Source organism: Thamnophis sirtalis, unplaced genomic scaffold (assembly GCF_051295495.1).
Source record: "Thamnophis sirtalis isolate CommonGarterSnake01/CBP01778 unplaced genomic scaffold, rThaSir2_p1.2 scaffold_3, whole genome shotgun sequence".
NCBI lineage: Eukaryota > Metazoa > Chordata > Lepidosauria > Squamata > Natricidae > Thamnophis > Thamnophis sirtalis.
The window spans coordinates 132007754-132035517 of NW_028261383.1; the positions used below are offsets into that span (position 1 = coordinate 132007754).

At 39.0% G+C, this 27764-nt stretch overlaps 1 protein-coding gene across 1 annotated transcript in view; it reads left to right on the forward strand.

Moving 5' to 3' along the window:
• The window catches only part of RNF213 (ring finger protein 213), a 137624-nt gene continuing 109860 nt past the window's right edge, over positions 1-27764 (forward strand). The window contains exons 1-11 of the mRNA XM_087710140.1: positions 1-143; positions 1154-1298; positions 2782-2972; positions 3197-3325; positions 8712-9392; positions 11121-11308; positions 13153-13308; positions 14882-15075; positions 20407-20699; positions 21189-21427; positions 25958-26164. Coding sequence (XP_087566266.1) covers positions 2814-2972; positions 3197-3325; positions 8712-9392; positions 11121-11308; positions 13153-13308; positions 14882-15075; positions 20407-20699; positions 21189-21427; positions 25958-26164 — 2246 coding nt within the window. The 5' untranslated portion in view covers positions 1-143; positions 1154-1298; positions 2782-2813. The remainder of the gene's footprint in view (positions 144-1153; positions 1299-2781; positions 2973-3196; positions 3326-8711; positions 9393-11120; positions 11309-13152; positions 13309-14881; positions 15076-20406; positions 20700-21188; positions 21428-25957; positions 26165-27764) is intronic.

Below are 27764 nucleotides of genomic sequence, written 5' to 3' on the forward strand. Positions count from 1 at the left end.
CGCGTTCCCTAATAAAAGGGGCAGGCAGCCGCGGAAAACGAAACTTTGCGGAGAAGAAGAGTTTTGAGGGGAAAGCGGTTCTTTCACTGCGCGGCACTGCTCTGGACTTGCTGCCTTCTTTTTTTTTATATATCTCGGCTGAGGTGAGTAACGCGCTCCGGAGATGCGTCCCTGCAGATAATTCCGCTCGCTTCACGGGTGGAGCCCCGTGAGCTCCTTTACAGCCGAGGAGCTCGGCTTAAACAAGGATGGAGTTACGACGACCATCTCTTCCGGTTGGGATGTGAAGGGATAATTTGGGCTAAATGGCGCTGGGGGTGCGGGGGGGGGGGAACCAGTCTGACTTTTTGTAACTCGTAGCGTCGCGGTAGATCGGGAATTTCGGTCCGTTGGTCGCTATGGGAAAATGGAGAGGCGGCTCTGCCTCTTGCACCGGAAAAAACCTAGGGACTGTGGCCCAAAGAGAAACACGGGGACCGCCCTCCTTGCAAGATCTTTTTCCTTATGGCTAATAACTTCCCAAGGTTGGGTGGTTTGTGCATTTGCAGCCCCTCGTGGGTGTGGCGCCGGTGATCCGAAGTGAAGGACGGTTGGGGAAGATGGCAGAGGGCTCGATCCGTCCATGGTTTCGTTTTTGGTGAAACGCTACTTATGCTATCCTCCCTCCCTCCCGCCCTCTTCTGGGATCTGGCACTGTTCTACATTACGCCCTAAGGAGTGTCAGACAAGGAGCGTAATACAGTAGTAGGTGCTTGCTTTTCAAAACCGAAAGTGATATTTTCACGCAACAAAATATATTTTGTTTTCGTGGTTGCGATCCTTTGGGGGGGAAATAGTGGCTTGGGATCCTTTAAGTGGGATGTAGTCCTAGGTGTTAAAAGAGTAACTTGAGCTTCTGCAGCTTTCCTTGTTGCCATTGGGGAGACTGGGCGCAGGTGACTGGAGAGGAAAACGAAAGTAATCTACCCTCAATTTGCATAGCGGGCGTTGATTGGACGCTGCCGCGGCGGCGGCAACAGCAGAGTTGCGCCTATCGTACAGTACCGAAAACGTTTCCTTTCTCTCGCTACTTTCTTTTTGCCGCGGCTGCACAGCTATCCGTCCTACTAGTATGAGTAACTCTCCTCCCGTTTGTTTTTCTGCTTCCGGACAGGCTGTAAAAAAAACCCTCACCCTGGGTCGCCGGTCACGCAAGAAGGGCATTAAATGCCCTAAATGTCACTACACTCAAGATGCATCCCACAAATTCTGTAGTAACTGTGGAAATCACTTGACTCCTCAGCCTGGCAGTGTGCAAAGTAAGTTTGTCGCAGTCTCAGCCATGAATCGGTCGATCAGATGCAACTGGTTTTTTTTTAAAGTAAGAACTGAAATAGTAATTAAAAAAATCAAAATATGGTCTGTAAAAAAAACGATAAATGGAATTTATATAGGCTGTCTTTGCTCTGTCATGTCCTGAATGTGGTAGAGCAGTGGTTCTCAACCTTTTCTTCACCACGGACCTCATTGAAATATGTTTTGTTGCCATGAACCATGGCCAAGGCCCCCAAAACTTAATTCAAGATTTAAATCACAACATTTCTATGAGTCTTCTTGGACCCCTTGGGATGACATGCGCCCCAACTGTCAGAGGACCACAGGTTGAGAACCACTGTGGTAGAGTGTCCTACCAAGATTGTTTATTGTAAATGTACTACTAATCTGACATTGAACTTTTTAAAAAAAGCTTTAAAATAATAAAATTATGTATGTTGCCTTTCTCTCTCCCCTAACCTTTCTCTCTTCCTTTTAAAAAAAAATCTCATTTCAGAATAAATGATGTTTTTTTAAAAGAACTGATTTCCTGTCACGAAGTACATTAACTTAGAGTAGGGTACCCAACATAGAGTAATTTAGTTTATGGAATTAGATTGATATTTAATTCAGCAAATCTTTTAAAGTAATGAAATTAATCTAAAAATCTTCCTTAAAATATGTACCAGTCCTATAGTAACAGTCCCATAAGACTCATTTTATATTTATAGATTTATAGACTCATGGATATATTACGTTGTGTCCCAATTAATATGTTCCCCTCCAATTGAATGAGTGCTGCTACCAGATAAAATAGATAGAATTTCAGATATACATCAGATGGCAAACCTATGGCATGTGTGCCAGAGGTGGCAGGCAGAGACCTCTCTGTGTTCCGGTACACACATGCGCTATCCTGCTGGTTTTTGTGGGCACCAGGACACCAGAAAATAGCCTAAAAACGCCCTGAAAAATGGCCCCCAAACCAGCCTGAAAACAGCCCCCCAAAAACCAGGAATGCATGTGCCGGCCAGCTGGTCTTTGGGTTTCTGGCATGCACAAAAACCAGCTGGCTGGTGCACATGTGTGTGCCGAAAACCCAAAGACCAGCTGGCCGGCATGCTCACAGCCAGCTGGTTTTTGGGTTTGCAGTGCTCTGGTGCGCGCACACGCACACATGTTCCAGTTTGGGCATTCTGTGCCAAAAAGGTTCGTCATTACTATCCTATGAGGTTATGTGCATAGTTGTTTTAAAATGGGAGAGTAGCTGCGTGCATTTCAATTTAAGCACCGAACGGTTGATGTTCCCTGTAGTGCATGCCTGGGAATGTAAATACACTTTGCAATAAAAAGGCCCTGTAGAAAACTGATAGTTTCAGTAGCTTAAGCAAATTGTTTTTCTTCCTTTGTCCCTGAGATTCGCATTGCAGCCTCTCAGTTGAGTTCAGATTGCTGTTTAATTGACTTTCAAAAAGCATCCTATTTTAGTTGCAGAGCAGAGGGATGCAGAAAAGACGTCAATGACAGAGATGGAATCTGAGGGAGAATGGAAGATGGAGAGCTCCCTTTCGTCAGGATCATTTGTGGATGAACAGCCCTCTAGTGAACAAACACATGGGGCATCTGAAGAGTCTCCATCAGGAAGCCTTGAGAAGGTCACCTCGGCCTCCCAAAAGCGAGTAAGTAGAATTAGTGTATTTGTATACAAGTTGTGCTCTTATCGAAAAGTTGTCGCTTTTTGCAATGAGAGAATTTTCAATTACTCCATCTTCCTAGTCTTCTGTTTTTTCGCTTTTGCTGCATTTACTTGTTTATTTGTTGATACATAACTACATTAAAAACTAACATTTATATTTTGCCCCCAAATAATAAGTTCTCTGAAAGCAAGGCTGTTTTTCAACAGGCAATAAAAACTATGAATGTTGATGACTGGAATATGTTGGATGAAAATGATAATCCTCCTTCCAGAAAAAAACGAAGGGAGAACCCATGTCTAAAGGAGGGCGGTAAACTATGCCCAATTTCTCAGCAGGTAGCTTTTCTAGTACGTGGTTGATCTTATTGTCATGAGTTGTCGGATTGCTTGGACGCAAGTCTAATTATTCTGAGATTTGGGACTTTGTTGTTCTGAATATGAATGTGTGATTTTGAAACAGAATTGAAAGGTCAAAGTGGTTCCCTCTAGGGGAGTCTATTGATACAAAAAGTTGAAAAGAAGGACATTCCTGGTGATGGAAATACGAATTTGATGCTGAAGGATGTCCCTCCCTCTCCTAAGCTCTAGTCCAACATATAGAAGTACTCAACTTGCGACCGTTTGTTCAGCAACCATACAAAAATTATGATGCTGAACAAGAGAGACTTACAACTGGTGCTTGATGTTAATGGCCACTGCAGTGCTCCTATGGCCACATGATTGCCACCTCGGCTCTTGGCAACCCATTTGCATTTATGATGGGTTGACCAGCCCTCCTTGATCACCATTTGCAGTCTTCCCTGCCAGCTTCTTTAGAAAGTAAATGGGGAAGCCAAGAGGGAAAGTTGCAGGCTCCTGTAGGACTCCCTCTGGTTCCTGGAGTCTGCCTGAAAAAGATCCGTCAGGATCCATTTTGGGAATGACTTTTTCAGCCAACCTCTTTAAGAGCAGAAGGGCTGCCTGCCAGGTTGACTTTGCCCCACATGCACGGCAGAGTCCCACCTCCAAGCAGCCCTCTCAAAGACGTTGGCTGGAAAAGTCCATGACAAAAGCCAAGTGGGATTTTATCCTGGGCTGCTGGTAGCCTGGATGGAGGGGGGCTTCAAGGGCTCCTGTGCTAAAATCCTCCTTAGCAGTTGCAGCGTCTTGGACTTTTTCAAGCAGCATTTTTGAGAATGATAGTCAAATGGATTTCGCCCTTCCGTGGGACAGTATTCCAAGCAACTCTGTTGCTCTTAAAGATTCTGGCTGAAAAAAAGCCTTTCTATTCTTCAGAAAGAGAAAAATTTTCTGGAGGTAAAAAAGACTTCTTCCAGCCCATCACTCTTTAGAACAGGGGTGTCAAACCCATGTCACAGCAGCGCCATGTGATGTATCAAGTTTTTTCCCCTTCACTAAACCGGGTGTGGCCAGCACGTGATGCATCTGACCTGTGGGCCGGGAGATTTTTTTTGACAGCCCTGCTTTAGAAAGTTCTTGTTTGCTGGCTTTTGAGAAAAACAGAAAGTTCAGGATTCATTTCTCCGGCCCAGCATATGCCAGTTGTCTTTCACAATTGGAAGGGAGGAAAATGCCTATGATGAGCCACAGGAACAAAGCTCTGATCTTTGGGATTCCAGGTTTGTTTTTCTGGTCCAATGCAGGAATTGCATTCGGTGCACAAGCAGCCGTTTCAGCAGGCAGCTCTTTCGTCTTTTCTTACTGAGCGCATCAAAGTGAAAGTTGTGAGTCTCCATGAGACGTTGTTACTTGGGCTAGATAATAAGTGTCTGTTTAAATAAATATTACTTTTGTAATATGTGTTTTTTTTAATGTTGTACGCCGCCCTGAGTCCTTTGGGAGTAGGGCGGCATATAAATCCAATAAACAAACAAACAAACATATTTTTGGGTGTGTTGCTATAAAATCCATTTGCATGAGCAGTTCAGCTTGAACTTTTGTATTATCTGCCGGTTCTATTTTTTTTTAAAAAAATCCCAAATCCCAGACTTTGCAGTATATTTAAAAAATATACAACACTTCTTTTAGTACTTATTTTTTTCTTGGCCTTTCTATTTCCAATAAGGAGTGGTTTTCATGTGATGTATCATACTAAAATAAGGGTATATTTTATTACGTGTGAAACGTTAATGCATTAACTTAAGTTTCTCTAACAATACAAGTCCTGGAGAAAATGGTTGTTTCTCTTTCTCCTTATTAATGTGGTATATTTTTTACAATATTTTCTTTAAGTATACAGGTAATTCGTGACTTGAAATAGTTCATTTAGTGACTGTTCAAATTTACAATGTCACCGAAAAAAATGATTTATTATTGTTTTTCACACATGGCGATTACAGGATCCCAAGGTCACAGCGTCAAAATTCAGGTGCTTCATTCAGACTGACTCACATTTATGAAGGTTGTAGTGTCCGGGGGGGGGGGGGTCATGTGATCAACTTTTGCAACCTTCTGACAAGCAAAGTCAGTGGGGAAGCCAGCTTCTCTTAACAACCATATCACTAATTTAACTGTAGTGAGTCAATAGAAGTCAATAGAATAACAGAGTTGGAAGGGACCTTGGCGGTCTTCTAGTCCAAACCCCTGCTCAGGCTGGAAACCCTAATACCATTTCAGATAAATGATTATCCAATCTTTTCTTAAAAGTTTCCAGTGTTGGAGCAGCTACAACTTCATTTAACAACGATGGCATAAAATGTGGAGAAACTCACTTGGCAACTGTGGTCATAAAACAAGGATTACCTGTATACTATTCTTCAATACTGAGAGTTGCATGCCAGATGGATTCCATGAAACACTCCAATTCACTATCAACTAGAAAACATTTTGGAGTTCTGCTTTTTCCCTTTTTTGTAAAAGCTGCTCAGCAGTTTCTGTTGTGTGGAGTCAGAGGCTTTTAATGGGCAACATGCACTAACCCTTGTGGAGGCTTAACGCATCTGTTTTGCTAGTCCATGTGAAATTGTTTTCCAGTGAAAATTTGTGATTTTGGGTGTGTTGGTTCTCCCCTGTCTTTATATTTAAGCAAGTCACCTTTGCTTACAGTGAAAATGAAAATGGATTCATTGGGTTGGGTCCATTGGGTTGCTGGAGAGAGAATCCAAACAGCAAGTCTAAGAAATGAGGAACATTTAAAGGGATTTCTTTACCCAAAATGAAATAAATTACAAGATGTAAAAATCCTATTTTACAGTTTACACTGCTTTTTTTCAGCAGCGTTGAGTGTATTCTTTAGGTTTCTATCCTTCTTTAAATATTATACAATACTTGATATTGTTGTGATTTTTTTTTTTGCTTAAAATAAAAAACGGCCCAGCACCACAAATGATGCAATTCATGGAGGAAAACCTAAAGAATTTAAAAAGAAAATATGTCCAATGTTCAAATTAAGAAGGTATTATTTAATCTCTTTCCATGGAAGACCTGCTGTTTTCATGGGAGGAAATCCAGACTGGTTTAAAATATGAATGAAAAGAATAATAATAATGAGAAAGCATTTATTGTCTTGTGCTTTCACAGTAAGGTAAAAAGAAATCGGGTTATAGTTTTTATAATTGTTTACAATATAATGAAGAAGGGATTGCTATTGGACATCTTGAGCATTTTAATCTAGAACAATGTCATTAAATTTCTCATTTTCCCTCATTTAACTGAGATATAGCTTCCATGAGGGCTCTAGTATTTCATTTATTTCAAATTATTATGAAGAAAGCATTAACTCTGGAGTCTGCTGCTGGTTGAATTCGGAATATAAGCAATCAAATTAGAACATTATTATAGGTAGTCCTCAACTTACAATCATTTGTTTAATGACTGTTTGAAGTTACAACAGCACTGAAAAAGTGACTTATGATGCTTGTCATAGTTATGACTGTTTCAGCATTTTTTTATAGCAATAGCAGTAGACTTATATACCGCTTCATAGGCCTTTCAGGCCTCTCTAAGCGGTTTACAGAGAGTCAGCATATTGCCCCCAACAATCTGGGTCCTCATTTTACCCACCTCGGAAGGATGGAAGGCTGAGTCAACCCTGAGCCGGTGAGATTTGAACCGCTGACCTGCTGATCTAGCAGTAGCCTGCAGTGCTGCATTTAACCACTGCGCCACCTTGGCGCCCATATTCATGTGATCAAAATGCTGATGCTTAGCAAATAGCATGTATTTATGATACTTGCACTGTCCTGGGGTCATGTGATCACTATTTGTAAACTTCCCACTGGTTTCCAACAAGCAAAGTCAACCAGGGAAGCCAACTTTGCTTAATGACCACATGATTCACTTAACACGTGTAGTGATTTGCTTGACAACTGTGGCAAAAGGCAGGAGGGTGGGGCTGCAGTGCCCTAACGGTTAAGATGCCGGATGGTTGGCAGTTTGATATCCAAGTACCGCATGATGGGGTGAGCTCCCGTTCTTGCTCCTGCCAAGCTAATAGTTTGAAAGCATGCAAATGCAAATAAATAAATAGGTACCACTTTGGTGAGAAGGTAACCGTGTACTGTGGACCTCGACATACAGTCATGCTGGCCTCATGACCATGGAAGCATATTTGGATAATGCTGGCTCCCTTGACTAGAAAATGGAGATGAACACCGCGCTCTAGAGTTGACATGAGTGGGCAGGGGAAACCTTTATGGCAAAAGAGGTCGTAAAATCAGGCAAAATTCAGCTAAACAAGTATATCACTTAGCAACAAAACCTTTTGGGCACAATTGTGGTCATAAGTTGAGGGCTACCTGTAACTGGTCTGTTGAGTCTTTTAATCAATATTTTCTTTTTCTGTGCTCCTGATTACATTTCTTCCATTTTTCCTCCCAGTTTGTTTGTCTTTGCTACTCTTTTATTGCATGGCTTGCTTGGAATAGAATGCGGTTAAATTTAGTTTGTAACAAACTGTTGTGGCCCAGCAGGATCTGCTGGATCTGCTGAGGGACTCAGATAGTGATGAGCCTTATGAGTCGGCTATGGAAGAGATGGAGGACCCTGGGCAGACTTCAGACTCAGAGCAGGTATCAGAGAGGCTGGTTGGCCACCAGGAGGTGCCTGAGGCATGGAGCAGTGGAGAAGAATTAATTTGTCCCTGACGCAAGATTACGACGGGCACAGATGCAACGGCAACAGCTGCGTCAGAGACAAACTCCTCAGAGATAATTAAGCCAGGTGGTTGTGGCTTGGCTCCTCCCAAGAGCTTATTTAAGGAGAGCTTTTGGGGAGGATACTTCTTGTAGGACACAACCGTTTAAAGTAATCTGGTCTGAACTGTTTGTGAAAAAACGCTGGAGAAGCTGTTATCTGTATCTGTCGGAGTCTGGGTTGCTGCCAAGGTTCTTTATCTGTTCGTTTGTGTTTGGGTTTTCAGCCACCAAGATTTATAGTCCTGCCAATAAAGTGTTGTGGCATTCCAGCTAAGCTTGTCTCGGCATTCGTTACTGGACAGAGGGGAGGAGGGGTCAGAACACAAACTAAGCAAACTAGCAAAGTTTGCAGTCATTTGAAGTATCACAGGAAGAGAGCAAGATTTGATAATCTAGTCTCTCTTTATTTTAATTTCAAAAGACCAACATAAAAATATAGCTAATAGTATGATGAAGTGCTGAAAATCTGGAAGTTTCTATTATATTTAATGAGGAAAGGATAACTTTAGTTATTTGAATTATCTGTAATGCATTAAAATACGAATTTCCATTTTAAGCACCCTCCTGTTTTTCTTTCCTCCTTGTAGAAGAACAGGAAAAGGAACAAGAAGAAGACTTCTCCAGATAGTGAATTGCATAGTTCCTTCTCAAGCTTAAGTTCAGCTCCACCCAGTCTTGATTGTTCACTTACCCCAGATGTGGCTGATGTGAAAACCCCAGTAGAAGAAAGTCAACACTCAGAAGCTAAGTCGACTGACTTAATGCCATCCACCAATGACAGTAGTGGCCAGATTAGAAATACCTCCTTCCATGCAGATCAGGACCAAGAATGTGTGAACAGAGCAGAAATCCAGAGTCAGTCAGAGCAAAATAAGAAAAATGATACAGAAAGTCAACCTGCTGTTACTGTTGTCACAGGAGAGAAGATGGAGGAGGATAGTTCCAGAAAAATTGATATAGTTGGTGAACAGAAAGATCCTAGCAAGAAACAATGTGCCACTAGTTCAATTGAGTCTGGTCAACTATCACAGAATACATCTAGTATATCAGATGGAAGTGTTATGCAACCTGTTTCTAAGGGAGACACAGATAGCAGATCTTCAGATCTCAGTGTTAATCTTACATCTACTGAGGAAAAAGGATCAAGATTGAGCACTGAACATCAAAACTCTGGAACAAAGAGGTGTTTCCCTGAATCTGAAGTGAAAAATAGCAATTCAAAAGTAGCAACAGAAGAGGCCAAGCAACAGAAGAGTTCTGATTCAAAAGTAAATTCCTCAATTTATTTGTGGTAGCATATATCTCAATCCCTTTTTTGTTAGTGTAATAATATGTGGGAATGACCAGGGAAGAGCCATGGCTAAGGGAATGGTTGGATAAGAGGCAGACGAGCCTGCAGAAGGAATGTGGGTATGGCAAATGTCTCAGAAGAGACCCTCCCTAGTTTCTTAGATTGTAAAAGTAACGGGGGGGAGGGAGGGAATTGACTTTCAGGCTTTTAATACTATTAATCTTATAATAAAGTGGAATTCATTCAACTGGGAGTGCTTCCTGTCTGGATTACCGTGCAAGATTGATAGTTGGCCACCTTGAATGGCCTTTATAGGAGGAAAGCCCCTGCATAAGCTAAATAATAAATCACATAGAAGGTTATTTTTTGTGAAGTAATAAATGTATCTTGTCCCGTAATTAAATATTTGCTGTATCTCTGGGATTCGAAGCATTTGTACATCCTTAGAGATAATTAGTTTTACATATGAAAAGTGTGACAACTTGAGGTGGGATTATCTGTCACCCCTGCAGAGCATCTGAGGATAAAATTTTTACTAGACTATCAATTTTTGAAGTATTTTTAAAAGTAATTTTGAAGCTTCAACAATTGATTTACCTGCTGCACCCTTGCAGACACCAGCATTTACTTTGGGAACCGTTGTTGTAGGGAATTCCATAGTTCTAGTATAAGGGAAAGGAACATAATATCTGAAAACTTAACAGATCTAGATTTCAAAGTCTATTGAAACCAACTGCTTTTGATTTTAAATGAATACAGCGTTTCATCTACACCCACAGTCTTAGCCAGCTAAATATTATGTTGGAAGGCTATGTAGGGTACTCCAGCAATTTTATCAGCATCTAGTTTGTGCTAGAGAGCTGACCTACAATCTTCTATAAAATATAATGAACCTTATAAACCTCATAGGAATAATTCTTCTGAATATTTCTTGTTTTCCATCATTAAAAAAGTTGTAAGAACAGAATTGTGAACTTGGGAAGACTTGACTACTGTTTGGATTTCTACCTGGCTTATTTGATGGCTGTCCAAAACAAGAAGACATGGTGTGGTTTGAGGAGAATATTGCAAAGAAGGAAAAAGCCACATGTTAATATGATGGTGCAATTTCCTGTTATTCTTAGCATATTCCTGCAATTTATCTTATCTTCACATGGTTTAATCGACATTTTACCCGAGACTTCTGAACCTTGAAGATAGGCAGTTGTTTATTGTTAACATAATTAATATCTGTGTACCTTGAGAAAGCCCAAACCTCAGTGCTGTGTGGTGAGAAATAGGAGCTATCAGTGACTGAGAATTAAACCTCCCAGGCTCATATAACTAAGGCTTATAGCAGTCTCCAGAAAGAGAATAATGAAAAATTTCTACCGGGACTTCACATGCTCCAAATTATTAACTTCATTTTCTTCTACTAGTTTAAATTGAACGAACTCGTGGACAAACACTTGCCAATGTTAACGTTCTTTGTTGCATAAGTTATATTTGGTGACCTCTTGATAGGGAAACTTTTGTGTAAAGCAAGAGCACCTTCCTGGCAACCAGATAGTAAACATCATACAAATGAGCAATTCCTTTTTTTTGTTTTGTTATCCTAATTGTGGCACAGCAGATTAGCAAAAACTCTTCTAGGCTATTCAAGGATTTATTTACATGGAGACTTTTTAACGCTTGCTTTTGTGTATCTGATACGCCTTTATTACAGAAAGCAAAGCTAAATGCGGCCAAGCAGAAGAATGTCTCTGAAAAGGGACATAAAATATGCACTCCAGTGGAAGAGTCTGGGCAGGAAAGGAGGGATTCTGCTGATGCTGGAAATCAGGGGCCACAGACAACAAACAAGAAGCCCAGTGCTGAAGAAAGCAACCATGAAATCCCTGCTGCCAAACCAAAGTATGGTGTGATATTTGCCACTGACATATTCTACATGCATACATATAGTACATAAGTTGACATTTAATATAATGGTCTAATAATTGTAACACAATTCCACAAAAGCCCATTTTCTTTTTTATCCTTATCCAAATGAATTGGAAGTTTCAGATTCAGTAGAACTGTAACCTTACAATCCTCCTTCCTTCATAGGCTTCTCTAATATGCAACAGTGGAAACTACACAGCTTCTAGCAGGCTTGATCAAAAGTATCCTCCTATTTGAAAATAATTCCAGTATGCTTAACATTTATTTGATTGCTTAATTTTTATTTAGTGTGTTTGTGTGTAAACTTAGTGCTTTTCTTTCTCCCCTTCCATTATAAGGATATCATGAATGCTGCTAAACATGCATGTCTACCTTTCTTTCTGATTTGAGCTCTTATTAAACACAGGTACGCTCTTGACAGTGTAGGTGAGGCTATTCTGTTGCAATTCTCCCAAGGGGAAATATCAGTCTTTCTTAACCTGGTGTCTTCCAGAGGAGTTGGGCTTCCAACCATGCCTGTCTGGTCTGGTGGCAGTCCAACATCTTGAAGACATGGAAGAATTCCAGTAGGTACAAGAGATCATTTGATTTTGCTTTCATTTAGAAACTCTGTTTGGGATAGCTTGCAAATGAAGTCTCGTTTTCTTTTCATCGACATTCTGCTTTTGAATGCTTTGATTTGTTTGAAATCGGAAGCCGAATCAAACAGTTGGGAATGGTACCATCTGATTATTGAAGAAAAATGCTTTATGCTGATAATTGAAATTTTAAAGTGCCATCGATTGCATTTGGCTTCAGACAGAACATTTTGACTCCTGATGATGGACTTGCATGAGTGCACTTTCTGCTGGCAGATACAGCAACCTCTCAACATTTCCCTTTTTTGATTAAAAAGCTTTCTGTGGAAATAATAGATTCTTCTCCTCACAACAACCAAGAGCTAAAGGTCCACATGGATCTCTGATTTCCATTCAGTGATGTACATGAGAGTAAAATGTCTTTTGAATGAAGCCAGCTTCTAGTGGTCATCGGGACAATCCATGAGGTTTTCTTTTGGCAAAACTATAAGAGTGACTCGCTGCTTCCATTGTCTGTATCAATTTTCAATTTTCTAGTATAACTTCTAGTCCTGGGATTGCCTTGTAGTCTCCCATTCAAATTCTAAGCAGGACTAAAGCTACTATGGGACAAGATACAATGGTCACTGATTTTTTTTAAAATGTCAGAAATGTTTGTTTGTACATTTTGAGTTGTTTATTATTCTCACTTTAACAGATGCAAATAAACAATTGAGACGAGCAAATTTTTGTTTTCCATTTATTGCATAATAATTCTGCACACTAATAGTTGCCCAATAATTATGCGCACAGTCTCCTAAGACAGACAAAACCTCATTTTTTTTCTTTCTTAAATATTCAGATTTGAGATTTATTAACTTTTTGGATTGACTTAGAGAACTGTAGTTCAATAAGAAAATTAATCCTGAAAAATACTACATGACTAACAATTGTGCCCACAGTGTAAATACTGTACCAATTTTATTACAAGCTAGGTGCATGCTAAAGATAATTTTATTAACTTCAGTGTTGGAGAGCTCACAATACTATCACTATCAAGCTACTGCTTTAATTTGTTACAGTATTTTGATAGTGTGTTTATTTTACTATATTTTTAGCAGTACTGAAAATTTGTGCACCCTTTGAAGAGGTATTCCATTTGAGGTAGTATATATATGTAATTTAAATCAATGTGTGTTATGTATCATAATTAAGTAGTATTAATATGGAAATCATCTTTCTTTTTATTCTGTCTTGCAGTCAGTCACCTATGGAGACTATTACGGTTTATTTCCATGCTATTCTGTCTAAGGACTTCAAGATAAATCTTGACAAGCATAAAGTGATAATTATGGCAGGGGGACTTTCTGGTTATGTTGACTGGGAAGATACTGTATGTGAGCTGACCTGTACCAAGTAAGTATATGTTGACATGATATAGCATATTCTTAGATTTATTTGCTATATCGTGTGATTTATGCTCTTGTCATTAGCACTTCATACATACAAGAGGAAACTTGCTCCTAATGCAGATAGTTCTTGACTTACGGCCACAATTGAATCTGGAATTTATGTTGCTAAGCAAGAAATTCATTAAGTGAGTTTTGTCCCATTTTAACACTTTTCATGCCACAGTTGTTAAGTAAATCACTGCGGTTATTAACCTGGTTGTTAAGTGAATCTGGCTTGCCGATTGATTTTGCTTGTCAGAAGTTTGCAAAAGGTAATCACATGACCCTGGGATTCTGCAACGGTCATAAATATGAATCAGTTGCCAAGCATCTGAATTTTAATCACGGGGATGCTGAAAAGGTTGTAAATGTGAACACGGTCATTAGTCACTTTTTTCAGTGCTGTTGTAACTTTGAACAGTCACTAAATGAACTGTTGTAAGTTGAGGACTACTTGTATTTCAGTAGGGAGAAATGGGCATTACATCTAATTTAATAATGAGCACAAGAAGATGCTGGATCCCAGAGGGCTGCACTTATGTGATTTGCAAAGAATGGCAATCGGTCCTAGTTTATTGTCATTTTTTAAAAATTGTGGCAGATCCACAGCCATTATTACACTTATTGATGGAGATTTATAAAGGCCTGTTTCTTTTGCAAGTGAAAAGGAAGATATAGTGCAGGTAGTCCTTGATTTATGGCCACAATTGAGATTAGAATTTTGGTTGTTGAGTGAGGTGGTTGTTAAGTGAGTCACACCCAATTTTATGCCCTTTTTGCCACGGTCAAGTGAATCACTGCAGCTGTTAAAAAAATCGTGGTCATTAAGTATACGTCTTTTCCCCTTGACTTTGTTTACCGGGAGTTGGCTGGGAAGGTTATAAATAGTGATCATATGACCTACTACATGCTGATTGCCAAGCACCCAAATTTTGTGACATGAATGTGGGAATGCTGTATTGGTTGTAAGTGCGAAGACCATTCATATGAATGATTGTAAGTCAAGGACTACCTGTATTGCATTTCACTTTTACTGCGAGTGTATATAATAAGAAATGTAAGACCGCTCCGGTTTCAGGAACTGGGCTTGGCTAGTCTAGTGAAGAGAAGGACCAGGGGAGACATGATAGCAGTGTTCCAATATTTGACGGGCTGCCACAGAGATGAGGGGGTCAAGCTATTTTCCAAAGCATCTGAAGGCCAGACAAGGAATAGTGGATGGAGTCTGACCAAGGAGAGATTCAACCTAGAAATAAGGAGAAATTTCATGATAGTGAGGGCAATCAACCAATGGAAAAGCTTGCCTTCAGAAGTTATGGGTGCTTCATCACTGGAGGCTTCAGAGATTCTGAAAAGCCACCTGTCAAAAATGGCATAGGGGTCTTCTACTAGTTGGATTCGACCTACAATATCCCTTCCAACTCTGTTGTTCTGCATTCTATTCTAAGATTTTAGAATAAAATCTAAAATTTTATTTCAACAAGAAATTGCTTCCTTGCCTTTGCTTTGTTGCTAAAATACAACTTTTTAAATTCTAGAGATCTTGGAAATCATGGACATCTGGTTGAAGGCTGCACCAAAATTTCTAAGGAAAACCTGGATAAAGCAATTTCTTATAAATACATTGTTAAAAGTGACAAATTGTCATATGAATTCATTTACAAACAAGTTAAAAATGGATCAAATCTAAATCGCTCCTTGTTTTTATCATCAGAATTGATAGATGGTACAGGTAAGAAACTGCTCCTTATGTTACCATCTTCCCAGTGTTATATTTCTCCATCAACTCAGGAGGTTTAGACTGCCCCAGGAGCTGTTGGTAACAGTTTTACAGGGGAATTATTGAGTCTGTCATTTGTACTTCTATAACTGTCTAGTTTGATACAGCAACCAAACAGGACAGGTACAGGTACAGACTCAATGAATAATTAAGATTGCAGAAAGAACAATTGCAATCAATCTGCTTTCCATGAAGACTTATATATTGTGTGGGACAGAATGGGCCCCGAGACGATCTATACAAACACCTCACATCCTGGACATAAAACTGTTTCAGTTCCTACCTTTCGGATGATACTACAGGGCATTGCATGCCTAAACAACAAGACACAGAGACAGACTTTTCCCCCCTCATGTCATCAAATGTGCTGAACACCGAATTCTAACAGTGCTGCCGAATGTCTGTGTATATTTACCCAGATACAGTGGGACCTCGGGTGCCAACCATAATCCATTCCAGGACTTTGTTTTTTTTATTAAAAATTTAAAAAGCTTTTACAAATATTTACCTCCCCCACTCAAACCCATCTCCCCCCTCCCAGCCTTCCCCTCCAATCTCCCAGAGCAAATACAGGGTATAAATCTTTAACAATCATATTCTAAAGTAAACTAACAGATTTTAGCATCATCCTTCACTTGTACTTTAACTCCTCTTTTGTTGAGCTAACTCTAAACAAATTATATCATTCCTTGCTTCATCAGTCATAGGCTATCTGGAGTTTCTTAGTCCCATATTTATTTTGAATATAATCAATCCATCTTCTCCACTCCAGCTTATATTTCTCGTCTGAATGATCCTTGAGATATGCTGATAATTTAGCCATCTCTGCTAAGTTTGTTACTTTTAATGTCCATTGAATAGTCAGCAAATCTTCCTTCTTCCAGTATTGCGCCACCAACAGTCTTGCTGCCGTTGTTAGGTTCAGAATCAAATTAGTCTCTATAACAGTACAATCAGTAGTTATACCTAACAAGAATAACTGAGGGTTAAACTTTATCATCTTTTAAAAAATATTTTGCATAATCCACCATATTTTTATCCAAAATGCTTTAACCTTTTTGAAGTCCACCATATATGATAATACGTAGCATCAGCACAATCGCATCTCCAGCATTTAGGTTCCAGGACTTTGGTCGGCACCTGATTTGGTCGTTACTAGAAGCAAGACTGACTACGCGCACACACAAAAATCATGCGGAAGGGAAAATTGTGTGGCTGTGTTTATTGGGCACCCAAGGATGTGTTTTTGACTGTGTGAAACATTAAGTGAATTTTTGGGTCGGTACCAGAATTGTTCATTCGTCTGGGCCGTTCGGGACCCGAGGTCCCACTGTAGTATGGCTGTAGTAGTATCACTTACCTTCTTATTACTTTCTTCACTCTGCCATTTTACTGGTATTGTTATTGTTGATCATTGCGGTCAGCCAGATGTTCAGACTGGGTTTGGCATTTTTGTCTACCTATTGAGTCCTTACCAAGTTCAGAATGGATTTCCGGTTTGCGCGTTGGATGGTTTTTCGCTCTCAGGAGGCACACGTGCCATAGGTTCGCCACCACAGGTCTATGGTGTTCAAGTGGTGCTCCAGTTGTTTTGGGATTGCACCCAAGAGGCCTATTACTATTGGCATTACCCTTGCTTGCCTTTGCCACAAGTCGTTCTATTTCTATTTCTATGTCTTGGTATTTTGTTATCTTCTGCAGCTCTTTCTCTTCTCTTCTGCAGTCTCCAGGCATTGCCACAATCCACTATCCACCCCCTTTTTTGTCTTTCTTATCGACAACAATGATATTTCTTGCAGATCTTCCAATGCACCATTGTTGTTATTTTGTCATGCTGCTGCTTCTAGTCAGTCTGCAATTTTCTTTTTTTTAAATAAATTTAATTTTTTAAAAATTTAAAACAAATACAACATCCTTGTTTACATGCTATAGAAAGTCTATCAGTTAGTTACAAAAAGACTTGTGCATCTCTTCCAAAGTCAACAAACATAATTCATATTAACTTAAGTATTTTAACTCAAATATTCATACTTGTCACCATCATATCTCCATTTTCATTTGACTATAATTGTTTAAGCGTCCATCATAAAATATACCAAAATTTAATACATAACCACATACTGGCCTTTCAATTACTATTTCTAAAATCCTCCACTAACACTAAATCCTTATGTCCTATTCTAGCTAAACATTCATAATATTTAATAACAAAGTTTTCTAATCCCCTTTCCAAATCACTATTTAAAGTTTACATCCAGTTTCCTTGTTATACCCATATCTATATATATGTTGTTATTCTTATCCCTCTTTTTTTGACTATATCCTATATCATAACATTTTCCCCCTAATAATCAAAACTTTAATTGTATCTAATTAGTTCTTCCTCCTCCTCCTCCTCCTCCTCCTCCTCCTCCTCCTCCTCTTCTTCTTCTTCTTCTTCTTCTTCTTCATTATTATTATCATTATCATTATCCTTTATGTATAATCCAAAGGGATTTCTAATCTTCCTTACATGGATACCATTCAATATTCATATCCAATTATACTCATCATAACACTACACGTATACATTAGTAACATTATCATTTATTTAAGCTATATCTATTGTCAATAAATTTCACTAAGTTTAACTAGTTTTAAATTATATCCTTCCATCTATCAACCTGTATCTTTCCAATAGCAAAACATCTCATATCTTCTGCCATATGTGGTGTCAGTCCTCTAATCATCTTCTTGATCAGCTTTGTATAGACTCCTCTTAACAACTCCTTGCTTATAACATCTCTCATATAATCTTGATGCCTTCTTTCTGTTTCCTTATTCAGCTTATCTTTGATTGTCATCAGTGTTATCAATGCTTTTGCTAATAAAATTTCTCTCTTTAAATCTATAGATTCTTTGGTTTTTTCTTTTTCTGTAACTTGCTGTCTGGAATAAATTTCCTCTCCATTTAATTCCTCTTTCAGTATTCCATTCTTTCCATTTTCAGAGACAAAGCAATCACCATAAATATCAGCAGATTTAATCTTTATAATCATTTGCCACTTTGATTTTTTGAGTTTTAACCACCCCATTTTGCATTTGATAAACTTCCTCAATTTTTTCATCATATTTTGTTGTTATATGCTCTAAATCTTCCAGATTTTTCTCTATCCTTTCATATGTATTTGATAATTTCTGTATTTCTGAAAGTATCTTTTGCAAACTTGAGATTTCTGTTTTCTTTTGAAATTGTACCATTCTAACAAACACAGCTGCTCTAGCTTGGAAGGTTAATAAAATTAAAACATAGATTCACAAAGAACATTTGTTTTCACTTTTCTCTGATTAAAAATATACTTCAAAGGGACATCTGTGTGCTTCCCTTCTTATCACTCTTTGTAGCCAAGCAGTGAAACCTTGTAGTGCCAAGTCAAAACAATCAGTGGAGAAAAAAAAGTGTTCCATTTTCAATACACAAACCCTTCCAGCTTCTGAGCAGCAGTAATACTGTTGCAAATCTAATTTCTTTTGTATCTTTTTTGTATCTCAAGTTAGAAAAAAGAGTCCAATCTTTAAATGAGTTAGAAAAATACCCACAGCAATGAAAGAGGAAAACTTTAGTCCATAGGTTACAGAGAACAATAAAAGAAAAAATAGAAGAAAACTTAATCCATCTGTTTCAAAAGGCTTGCATAAATTCCATCCATGAAGATAGCATTTAAAAAGTAAGATAACCACTGTCCAAAACCATTCCAAATTTAATTCCGCTGCTTGATTCTTTTGTTCTCCAATTTAGATTAATTTTAAGTTTTTATAGGCAGTCTCTTTTTAAAACACTAAAAGTTCCTCACCAGCTGGAAACATTTTCTCTTTCCATATCCTTCCGTTTTGGAGCAGCCCCGACTTCGTCAGCCTTGGCTGGATTTTTTGTCGCTGGCTGGAGAACTTCTCTTGCTTCTTTCAGGGACTTTGCGATGTCCCTGAGGTCAGTAAGACGTATTCTTCCTGTTCACCATCTCTTCGGGACGACGGTTTAGGTCCGATTGGACCACCCAGCGGCAAAAGTATTGGCTGCGGTCTCGGAGCATCGAGACCTGCACGTCCATATCGTTGCAACATTGGCTTCTCCTCTAGTAAGTCTGCGATTTTCTTGCAGCAGCTTACCAGGTGGTCCACTGTTTCTTCAGCTTCCTGCGTGGGTGGCACTTACTGTCTGTTGCTGCCTTCTCAATTCTGTCTTTCTATGCATTTGCCCTTAAGGCTTGGTCTTGTGCACCCAGAATTAGTCCCTTGGTCACTTTCTTTAACTTTCCTGCTCTTAGCCATTGCCAGGTCTCCTCCCCCTCCCCCTATTCCTTCATGTAATCATTTGTCCTCTGACAAGCAAAGATCAATGGGGAAAGCTAGATTTTCTTAACAACCCAATGATTCGCTTAACACATGCAATGATTTGCTTAACAAATATGGCAAAAATGTCATAAAATGGGATGTGACTCACTGAAAAAATGCCTTGTGTAGGAGCGGAAATGTTTGGCTTAGTTGTGGTTGTAAGTAAAGAACTACCTGTATTAAGAAGCTGATAGTCACTAAAGCTCTTCTTTGAATTAAGCAATTTAGTCCTTTAGTCCAGGTAGCCCTTAACCACAATTGAACCCAAAATGTATGTTGCTAAATGGAACATTTGTTTAGTGAGTTTGCCCCACTTTACGATTTTTCTTGCTAGAGTTGTTAAGAGAATGACTGCATTTGTTAAGTTAGTAAAATGTTTGTTAAATGAATCTGGATTACCCATTGACTTTGTAGAAAGTTGCAAAAGGGAGTCACATGCCCCCAGGACATCGCAATAGTTATAAGTATGAGCCAATTGCCAAGAGTCTGAATTTTGATCATGTGACTATGGGGATGCCACAATGGTCGTAAGTGTGAAAAATGGTCATAAGTGCCTTTTTTCAGTGCCGTTGTAACTTTGAACAGTCAATTAATGAATTGTTGTAAGTCAAGGACCACCTATGTTTGCTAAAGGTAGGAATTGCACATTTATTTCTCATTGTGTAGCACTATTTCATAACACATCCTAGCGTAAACAATATAAAATGAATAAGGATGGAATATAGCTCAAAAATACCTACAGAGATGGAAAGAAAATGACTGTTTCTGTGTGTCTGCATGGTTTGACTATGGAAGGAAACAATAACGAAGCAGGGTGTGCAAGAAAATTGAATTAAGTGGTTGCATTTAGCACGCAAAGCTAGTAGGGCTGTATCTTGCACTTCAGAACTTTAACAATATTTTATTTAACAGATTGGCATCAATATGATGATATAATATGCGTTAAACCCGAGGAGAATTGGTGGAAGAAAATGAAGAATCATTTTCCATTTTGGAAAGATAAGGAAAAGGATGTTGTGAATGGGAAACTGATAGCAGCAAGAATAATGCTGGACAGCCTCTTCAGTATACTTAAACCATGGAGTCAGATTAACATCAAAAGCTTTTTCCAGCAGTTCTACCAATTTTACTCTGTAAATAAAACGATAATGATACATGAAGGATGTCGGAAGGAATGGAAAGAGCTACAATTTAAAGAACAGCAGGTATTACATTCTCTTTATTATACATCCAAGAAGAACCTTGTAGCCAAATGTCTATAAGGTTTGTAGCATCTTGACTGTGCAGCGCAAAGTGCTAATTGTTACAATGTCCTTGGAATAAAATGATACAGCCAAGTTATTAAACTGGGCTGAATATTGAGTTCAAGATGCACAAAAAAGACAAAATATGGAGTTAAGTCACTGCAGAAATCTAGATCCATTGGACACTTGAGTCTGATAATTTTTTGATCCAGCACCTCTGTACAATCACTATTTGAGAAACAGCAGTTGTAGAACCTAACATATTTATAGTTTAACTTAAACCCATTTCTTAGCCTTCTAAAGTGTTATCTATAATGTGTATTCGTTGGTTTTGATTCAGAAAAATGTATGCACCTAGATGTTTTGTTTTTTAGCTATAGTTTATGCCTTAATATGATGTATGTTTAAACATGCAATTTTTTTTCTCTCCTCCCTCCCTCTCTTTTAAAGTTGCAAGATATGATTGTGGAATACTTGATGGAACAATCAAGTAACATCCTCAAACAGGACACTTCAATGTGGGATCAACTAGGCCTAGCATTGGTCACGTTTACATTAATAATAGATTACAATCTTTCACTGTCCAAAAAGGGAATGGAACAGTTATTCATGTTTCTTTGTCCGAAGAAATTACCAGCAGATGTAAATGAAATCAAGCACTTCAGAGAGACATTTTCAGAGTGTCCAGGGTATGTAATTTGACTTTGGGGCATATAGAATGTAGGGTTGAGTCAGGATACTGAAGGTTAAGGTAGAAAAATGGTGGGTTCGGTTGGGAGGAAGGGAATTGGGTGTATTAAACACGTTGGATGCTTGCTTTGCTGTTTTTGGTACTAATAGTTTTGAATGTGACAGATTTCTGAAAAGATCAGCATATATTTAGTGATTTGACATGAATTGCTACTAATAGTTACTTGTCTATAAATTTATCAGTTTTCCCTATGAAGTAGGTGATTGGAGAGATGGACTAGCCCAAAATCACCTAGAGAGCTTCCGTGGCTGAGGATCTGCTTGAACCTTGGTCTTCTTGGTGCTAATTGAGCATCTAAATCTCTGCACCATGCTAGCTGTCATGTGACAGATATAAATATTTGTTTCTGCTAATGTGACAGATATAAATATTCATATCTGCTAAAAGCCACACTTCAAAAACGGGAAGAGCCAGGCCAAAATGAAATATTAATTGAATTGGTAACTGCGAATTACATTTTTTTATAAAGCAAATTATGTGTGTAAAATTACCTTATTTTCATGCTCTCTCTTACAGATGAAAATACATGGAGGGAGGGAGAGAGGTGGGGGGAAATCTGTTCCCTTCTCTCAGAATGTTTGTCCTCAAGCACAAACACCATAGAAGGCAATAATTTTCTGGCTGGGGAATTCTGGGAGTTGAGGTCTGCCAGGCTTTAAGTTGCCAAGGTTGGAGACCCCTGCACTAGAATATTCATCACACTGTTGATTAAATGATCAGTACTGATCTAATGATCAGTATTCATTATGATCATTAGAAAAGGTTGCTTGTTGGGCAAGCCTTCAAAGTTATTACTTCTGATCAAAGATGGACACTCCGTAATTGACCAGGTCATTGGTTTCTGTATATCCAAAGCACAACGCATTCTGTATATTATTCCCGGAAGACATTCCCCTCCTTTCCACAGAAAAAGTAAGAATAAACAACAACAACAACAGGGTGTAGTTGGGAGGAAGAGAAAGTGCAGATTTACAGTGCATTCAAAAAGTATTCAGATCCCCTTCACTTTTGTCAATTTTTTTATGCTGCAGACTGATTCTACATTTAATCTACACTCAGTACCCCATAATGACGAAGTGAAATCAGAATTGTAGAAATATCCATAAATGTATTAAAAGGAAAAAAACTGAAATATCACATTGGTATAAGTAATTGTAAACCAATGTATGTTGAGCCTTCACTCAGTACTTTGTTGAAGCACTTTTGGCAGCAATTTTAGCTTTGAGTCTTTCTGAGTATGACACAACAAGCTTTGCACACATGGATTGAGGGATTTTTTGCCCCTTTTTCTTGCAAATCCTGTGAAGCCCATTCAGGTTGGATGGCGACTGTTGGTGGACAGCCATTTTCAGGTCCCTCCAGATATGTTCAATAGCATTTTAAGTCAGGGCTGTGGCTGGGCCACTCTAGGACAGTGTTTCCCAAAGTGTGGTACGCGTACCCCCAGGGGTACGGGAAGAGTTTGGTGGGGGTACGCGTTGCACTGGAGTTTGATGGGGATCACGTGGGAATATCACTGCACCGTGCTTAGCTGCGCCCACAGAACAAGGAAAGAAATAGGCGCGTATCACAGTTTTTACATGGGAACTGGAGCCATCATCGTATCGCAACTCATTATGGCGGGAACTTCTGCGCATCCTTCGCGCAGCTCGGGTTCGGCCATTTTTAAACTGTGGGAACATTAACAGTTGACGTTGAGCCGCGGAGCTGTTTAAACGCCGGAGAATTGCAGTGTTATCTAACGGTTAGACAGTCTTGTGAGGCGTGACACGGCGTGAATATACTGCACTTCGTTACAGAGACAACTTACTTCTTTAATAGTTAGTTCCGGGCGCCTGTTATCGTGCTTTAGTAAGTTCCACTGATTTTGATTATTTTTAATAGACACTTAATAGAACTTCAATGCTTTCTTAATGATAGATTTGAGTTGAGAAATTGTTTACAGGACTGGAAATGGCTTTGTAAACTAGCATACTTAGCAGATATATTCTCTGTTTTAAATTGCCTCAACTAATCGTTACAAGGCAAAGAAATTTCATTGTTTCACGTTCAAGATAAAGTGAACGCTACCATCGCAAAACTAAATTTATGGCAAAAGAGAGTTGGGAATGGAGAAGTAGACTCGTTTCCCTCTCTTCATGAGTTTATAACATGTTCGGCTACTAAAATTGAGGCTAATACTCTGAAATGCATAATACAGCATTTGGAGAGTTTGCAAGTTGGCTTGAAAAACTATTTCCCTGATTTAAACAAAAATATTGAATGGATAAGATATCCGTTCAACATTAACACAACATCCATGCCAGAAGGCTTGTCGCATGCGGAAGAAGAGCAATTGTTGGAGTTAGCTTCGGACGGATTCTTGAGAAATAAATATAAGGAGTGTACTTTAACATCATTCTGGTTACAAATGCAACATGTGTATCTGGTTTTAACAGAAAAAGTCCTGAAATACATCTTGCCTTTTCCAACTTCATATTTATGCGAAGTTGCTTTTTCTGCATTTGTAGACATTAAGTCGAAAAAAAGGAACAGACTATTGGACGTGGAACCGCATCTCAGATTAAAATTAACAACCAGGGAACCAAATTATGATGATCTATCATCTCAACATAAACAAATTCATCCTTCTCATTGAATCAAATAAATGTTCTTTATAATATAACTTTCGTTTATTTTGCGTATGTACAAAAAAAAGAATAAATATATTTTGATTTTTATTAAAGCATATGTTTTTATGAGGGGTACTCAGCATTACGAAAATTATAGAAGGGGTACACATATGTCAAAAGTTTGGGAAACACTGCTCTAGGACATTCACAGAATTGTCCTAAATCACTCCCATGTTATCTAGGCTGTGTGCTCAAGATTGTTGTCATGTTGGAAAGTAAACCTTTGGCCCAGTCTGAGGTCCTGAGCGCCGTTGAACAGGTTTTCATGGAGGAGATCCCTGTACTTTGCTCCATTCAGCTTTCCCTCAACTCTGGCCAGCTTCTCTGTCCCTGTTGCTGAATAGTATCTCCCACAGCCAGCACCATGCTTCACTGTTGGGATGATATTAGGCAGGTAGTGAGTGGTGCTTGGTTTGAGAAGAGGCTTCTGTCTAGCCACTCTGCCATAAAGCCCAGATTGGTGGAGGCTGCAGTGATGGTTGTCCTTCTGGAACTCTATCCCATCTCCACACAGGATCTCTGGAGTTTAGTCAGAATGATCATTGGGTTCTTCCTCTCTTACTAAGGCCCTTTTCCACGATTGCTCAATTTGACTGGGCGACCTGCTCTTGAAAGAGTCCTGGTTGTGCTTCCATTTGAGACTTATGGAGGCCACTGTGCTCTTAGGAACCTTCAGTGCAGCAGAAATTTGATTGCAGCCTTCCCCAGATCTGTGCCTTGCGATAATCCTGTTTCTGAACTCTGAACGCAGTTCCTGTGATCTCATGACTTTTGCTTTGCTACAGTATGCATTGTCAGCTTAGGCCTTCTATAGAGAGGTGTGTGCTTTTCCAAATCATGTCCAGTCCATTTAATTTACCACAGATCAAGTCCAAGGTATAGGAACATGTCACCAACAATCAAGAGAAATCGAGAGCAATGGATCTAAATTTCAAGTATTATTGCAAAGGGTCTGAATACTTATGCCCGTGTGATATTTCAGTTTTTTCTCTTTAATAAATTTACAGACATTTCTAAAATTCTGTTTTCATAAGTCCCAATTATGTGAATCCTCTCAAGTAAAGAACAACCAAGGATCGTTCACTATTTGAAGACAGATCCCATTTGCTATTGATAAAGGAGGTAGCTTGATCTCTAGATCAGGGATGGCAAACGTTTTTCTGCTCGGGTGCCAAAAGGGTGCGCACCCATACCCATAATGCAATGTCCTCCCCCCGGTGCATGCGCACACAACCTCCCCCCACAGGTTCAAAGGCCTCACTGAAGTCTCCGGACTTTCGGTAGGTCCATTGGGGCCATTTTCCACCCTCCCCAGGCTTCAGGAAAGCCTCCTGAAGCCTGGGGAAGGTAAAAATGGCCTTCCCCCGCCTTCCAAAAGGCTGAAAATCAGCTGGGCAATACATGCTGGAGCTGACATAGGGCAACACCTCGCGTGCCCTCAGATACGTCTCTGTGTGCCACAGGTAGCATGAGTGCCATAGATTCACCAACATGGCTCTAGATCATTAAAGACAATCTCAGTGGTTGTTCTTTCACAGCAGCTATTTTGCAAATGTGATTCCTCTTATCTTAAGGCAGGCATTTTCTCTAGCCTACACTATGTTCTCTATGTATTTATTAGTGTCAAAATGTTGGGGGGCAGTAGTACAGAATAGTGGAAAAAACAAAGTTATGTTATTTTGTTATAAATCTAAATGACTGTATTTTTGTTGGAAGTAAGAAAGGCAAGTTACTTTTACAGAGGTATTCTGATAAACATTATTTTAGTAGATCTTAATTTCTTCTATCTCTTTCAGTATGGTGGATAAGTTGATGATGTCCTATGATTACTGTATTGAAGAAGAGATTCCCCAGTGGTTGTGGACACTCCCAATTCTTTATCTATTTACTGCGAATGATTTTGAATATAAAACTAGGACTTGCCTTGAATCAGAAGAGAAATGGGCAAGGTTGGAAGGTATTCGGTATTTGGAATTCAGAAATAAAAACAGATACTTAAACAAGTAAGTTTTTCAGCCTAGTATTGTTATCCCTGAAATGATTTCTGATTTTTTAGAAGTTAATTTGAGCTAAGACATGGATTTTCACTATTTATACAGATAGTCCTCAATTTACAATTATTTATTTAGTGACTCTTTTAAATTATAACAGCACTGAAAAAATGACTTATGACTGTTTTCCCCATGTTTTTACAACCATTGCTGCATCCCACATGGTCACGTGATCAGAATTTGGCCGCTTGGCATCTGATTCATATTTATGACAGTTGCAGTGTCCCAGGGTCATGTGATCTTTGCCAACCTCCTGACAAGCAAAGTCAATGGAGAAGCCAAATTCACTTAACCATGTTACCAACTTAACAGCTGTGATGATTCACTTAACAACTGTGACTAGAAACTTTGTAAAAAGGAGCAAAACTCACTTCACCATTGTCTTGCTTGGCAACAGTAATTTTGGACTCCATTGTGGTTATAGGTTGAGGACTACCTTAGGCTGTAAAACTGTACTCCAAGAAATAGAAATAGTGGCATTTGGTGATGTGATCTTCCAAGATAGTAAGTGTTTGTGACCTTCACAAACGATACGGAAGTTAATAAAAATAATAAGTTATTGTTGCATGAATAATTAAACTTTCTCCACTGGTGCAGGTCTTTTTGCTTGATGAGTCCATAAAATGACTGAATAAATTATTCAGGTCTGTGCAAGAGTTTCAAGAAAGAATTCAGAATATTATGAAACAATAATATTGTGATATAAGAGACCAATATGCAACTTAGGAAGTACTTCTGAGGTGGTAACTAGAATTTAGGTTGGGTCATATTTTGGTACTTTATGTCAGGGTTCTAAATAGCATCCAAAATTAAATCAGAGTCTGAGGTAAATCACTCCTCAAAGTTCCAATTTATTAAGAGAGCACATTTGGGAAAACCTGAATCTGAAAACTTCCCAGTCCCCCCCCAGTTGAAAGTTCAAGATCTTACCCCCACACCCACAAGTCCATCACATGGTCCAATCTTCCACTGCCTTGTTGGCAGCTTCCACCCATCCAGTTCCAGGTAGGTGCCGAGGTGCAAAGACAAAGGATGACCTTGGCTTTCTAGAAAGAATTTTGTTATGGCTACATATCCATACAATCTCTCCTCCCATTTTCCCACAATAGAAAATGCATAGTAGAATAATAGAAAGTGTAGCAGGATAAAGATCCAAAAGAAAAGATGGCTGCAGGCCTGACACTTTATTCTGATGATCAATATTAAACAAGTAATATAACTGGACTATTGCAATATGCTGTACATGGGGCTACTCCTGAAAAGTATCCAGAAGCTTCATCTGGTGCAGAACACGGCCATCTGGGCAATTTTAGGGGCCCAAGAAGGCTGCATGTAACACCTTTGCTTTGTGAGCTGCATTGGGTATCAGTTTGCTGTACCATATTGCTCAATTGCTTTCAACCATGGCAGAGCTTCTAATGTACTTTAAAGTCTTTAAAATTCAGGGAGATATTACTTGCCTTTAAAGTAGCCCATATTGAAGTATATAACACAATCAATTATCAAGAGCTGACCACAGGAAGTATTTTATGAAATTTTGTATTATGTCATT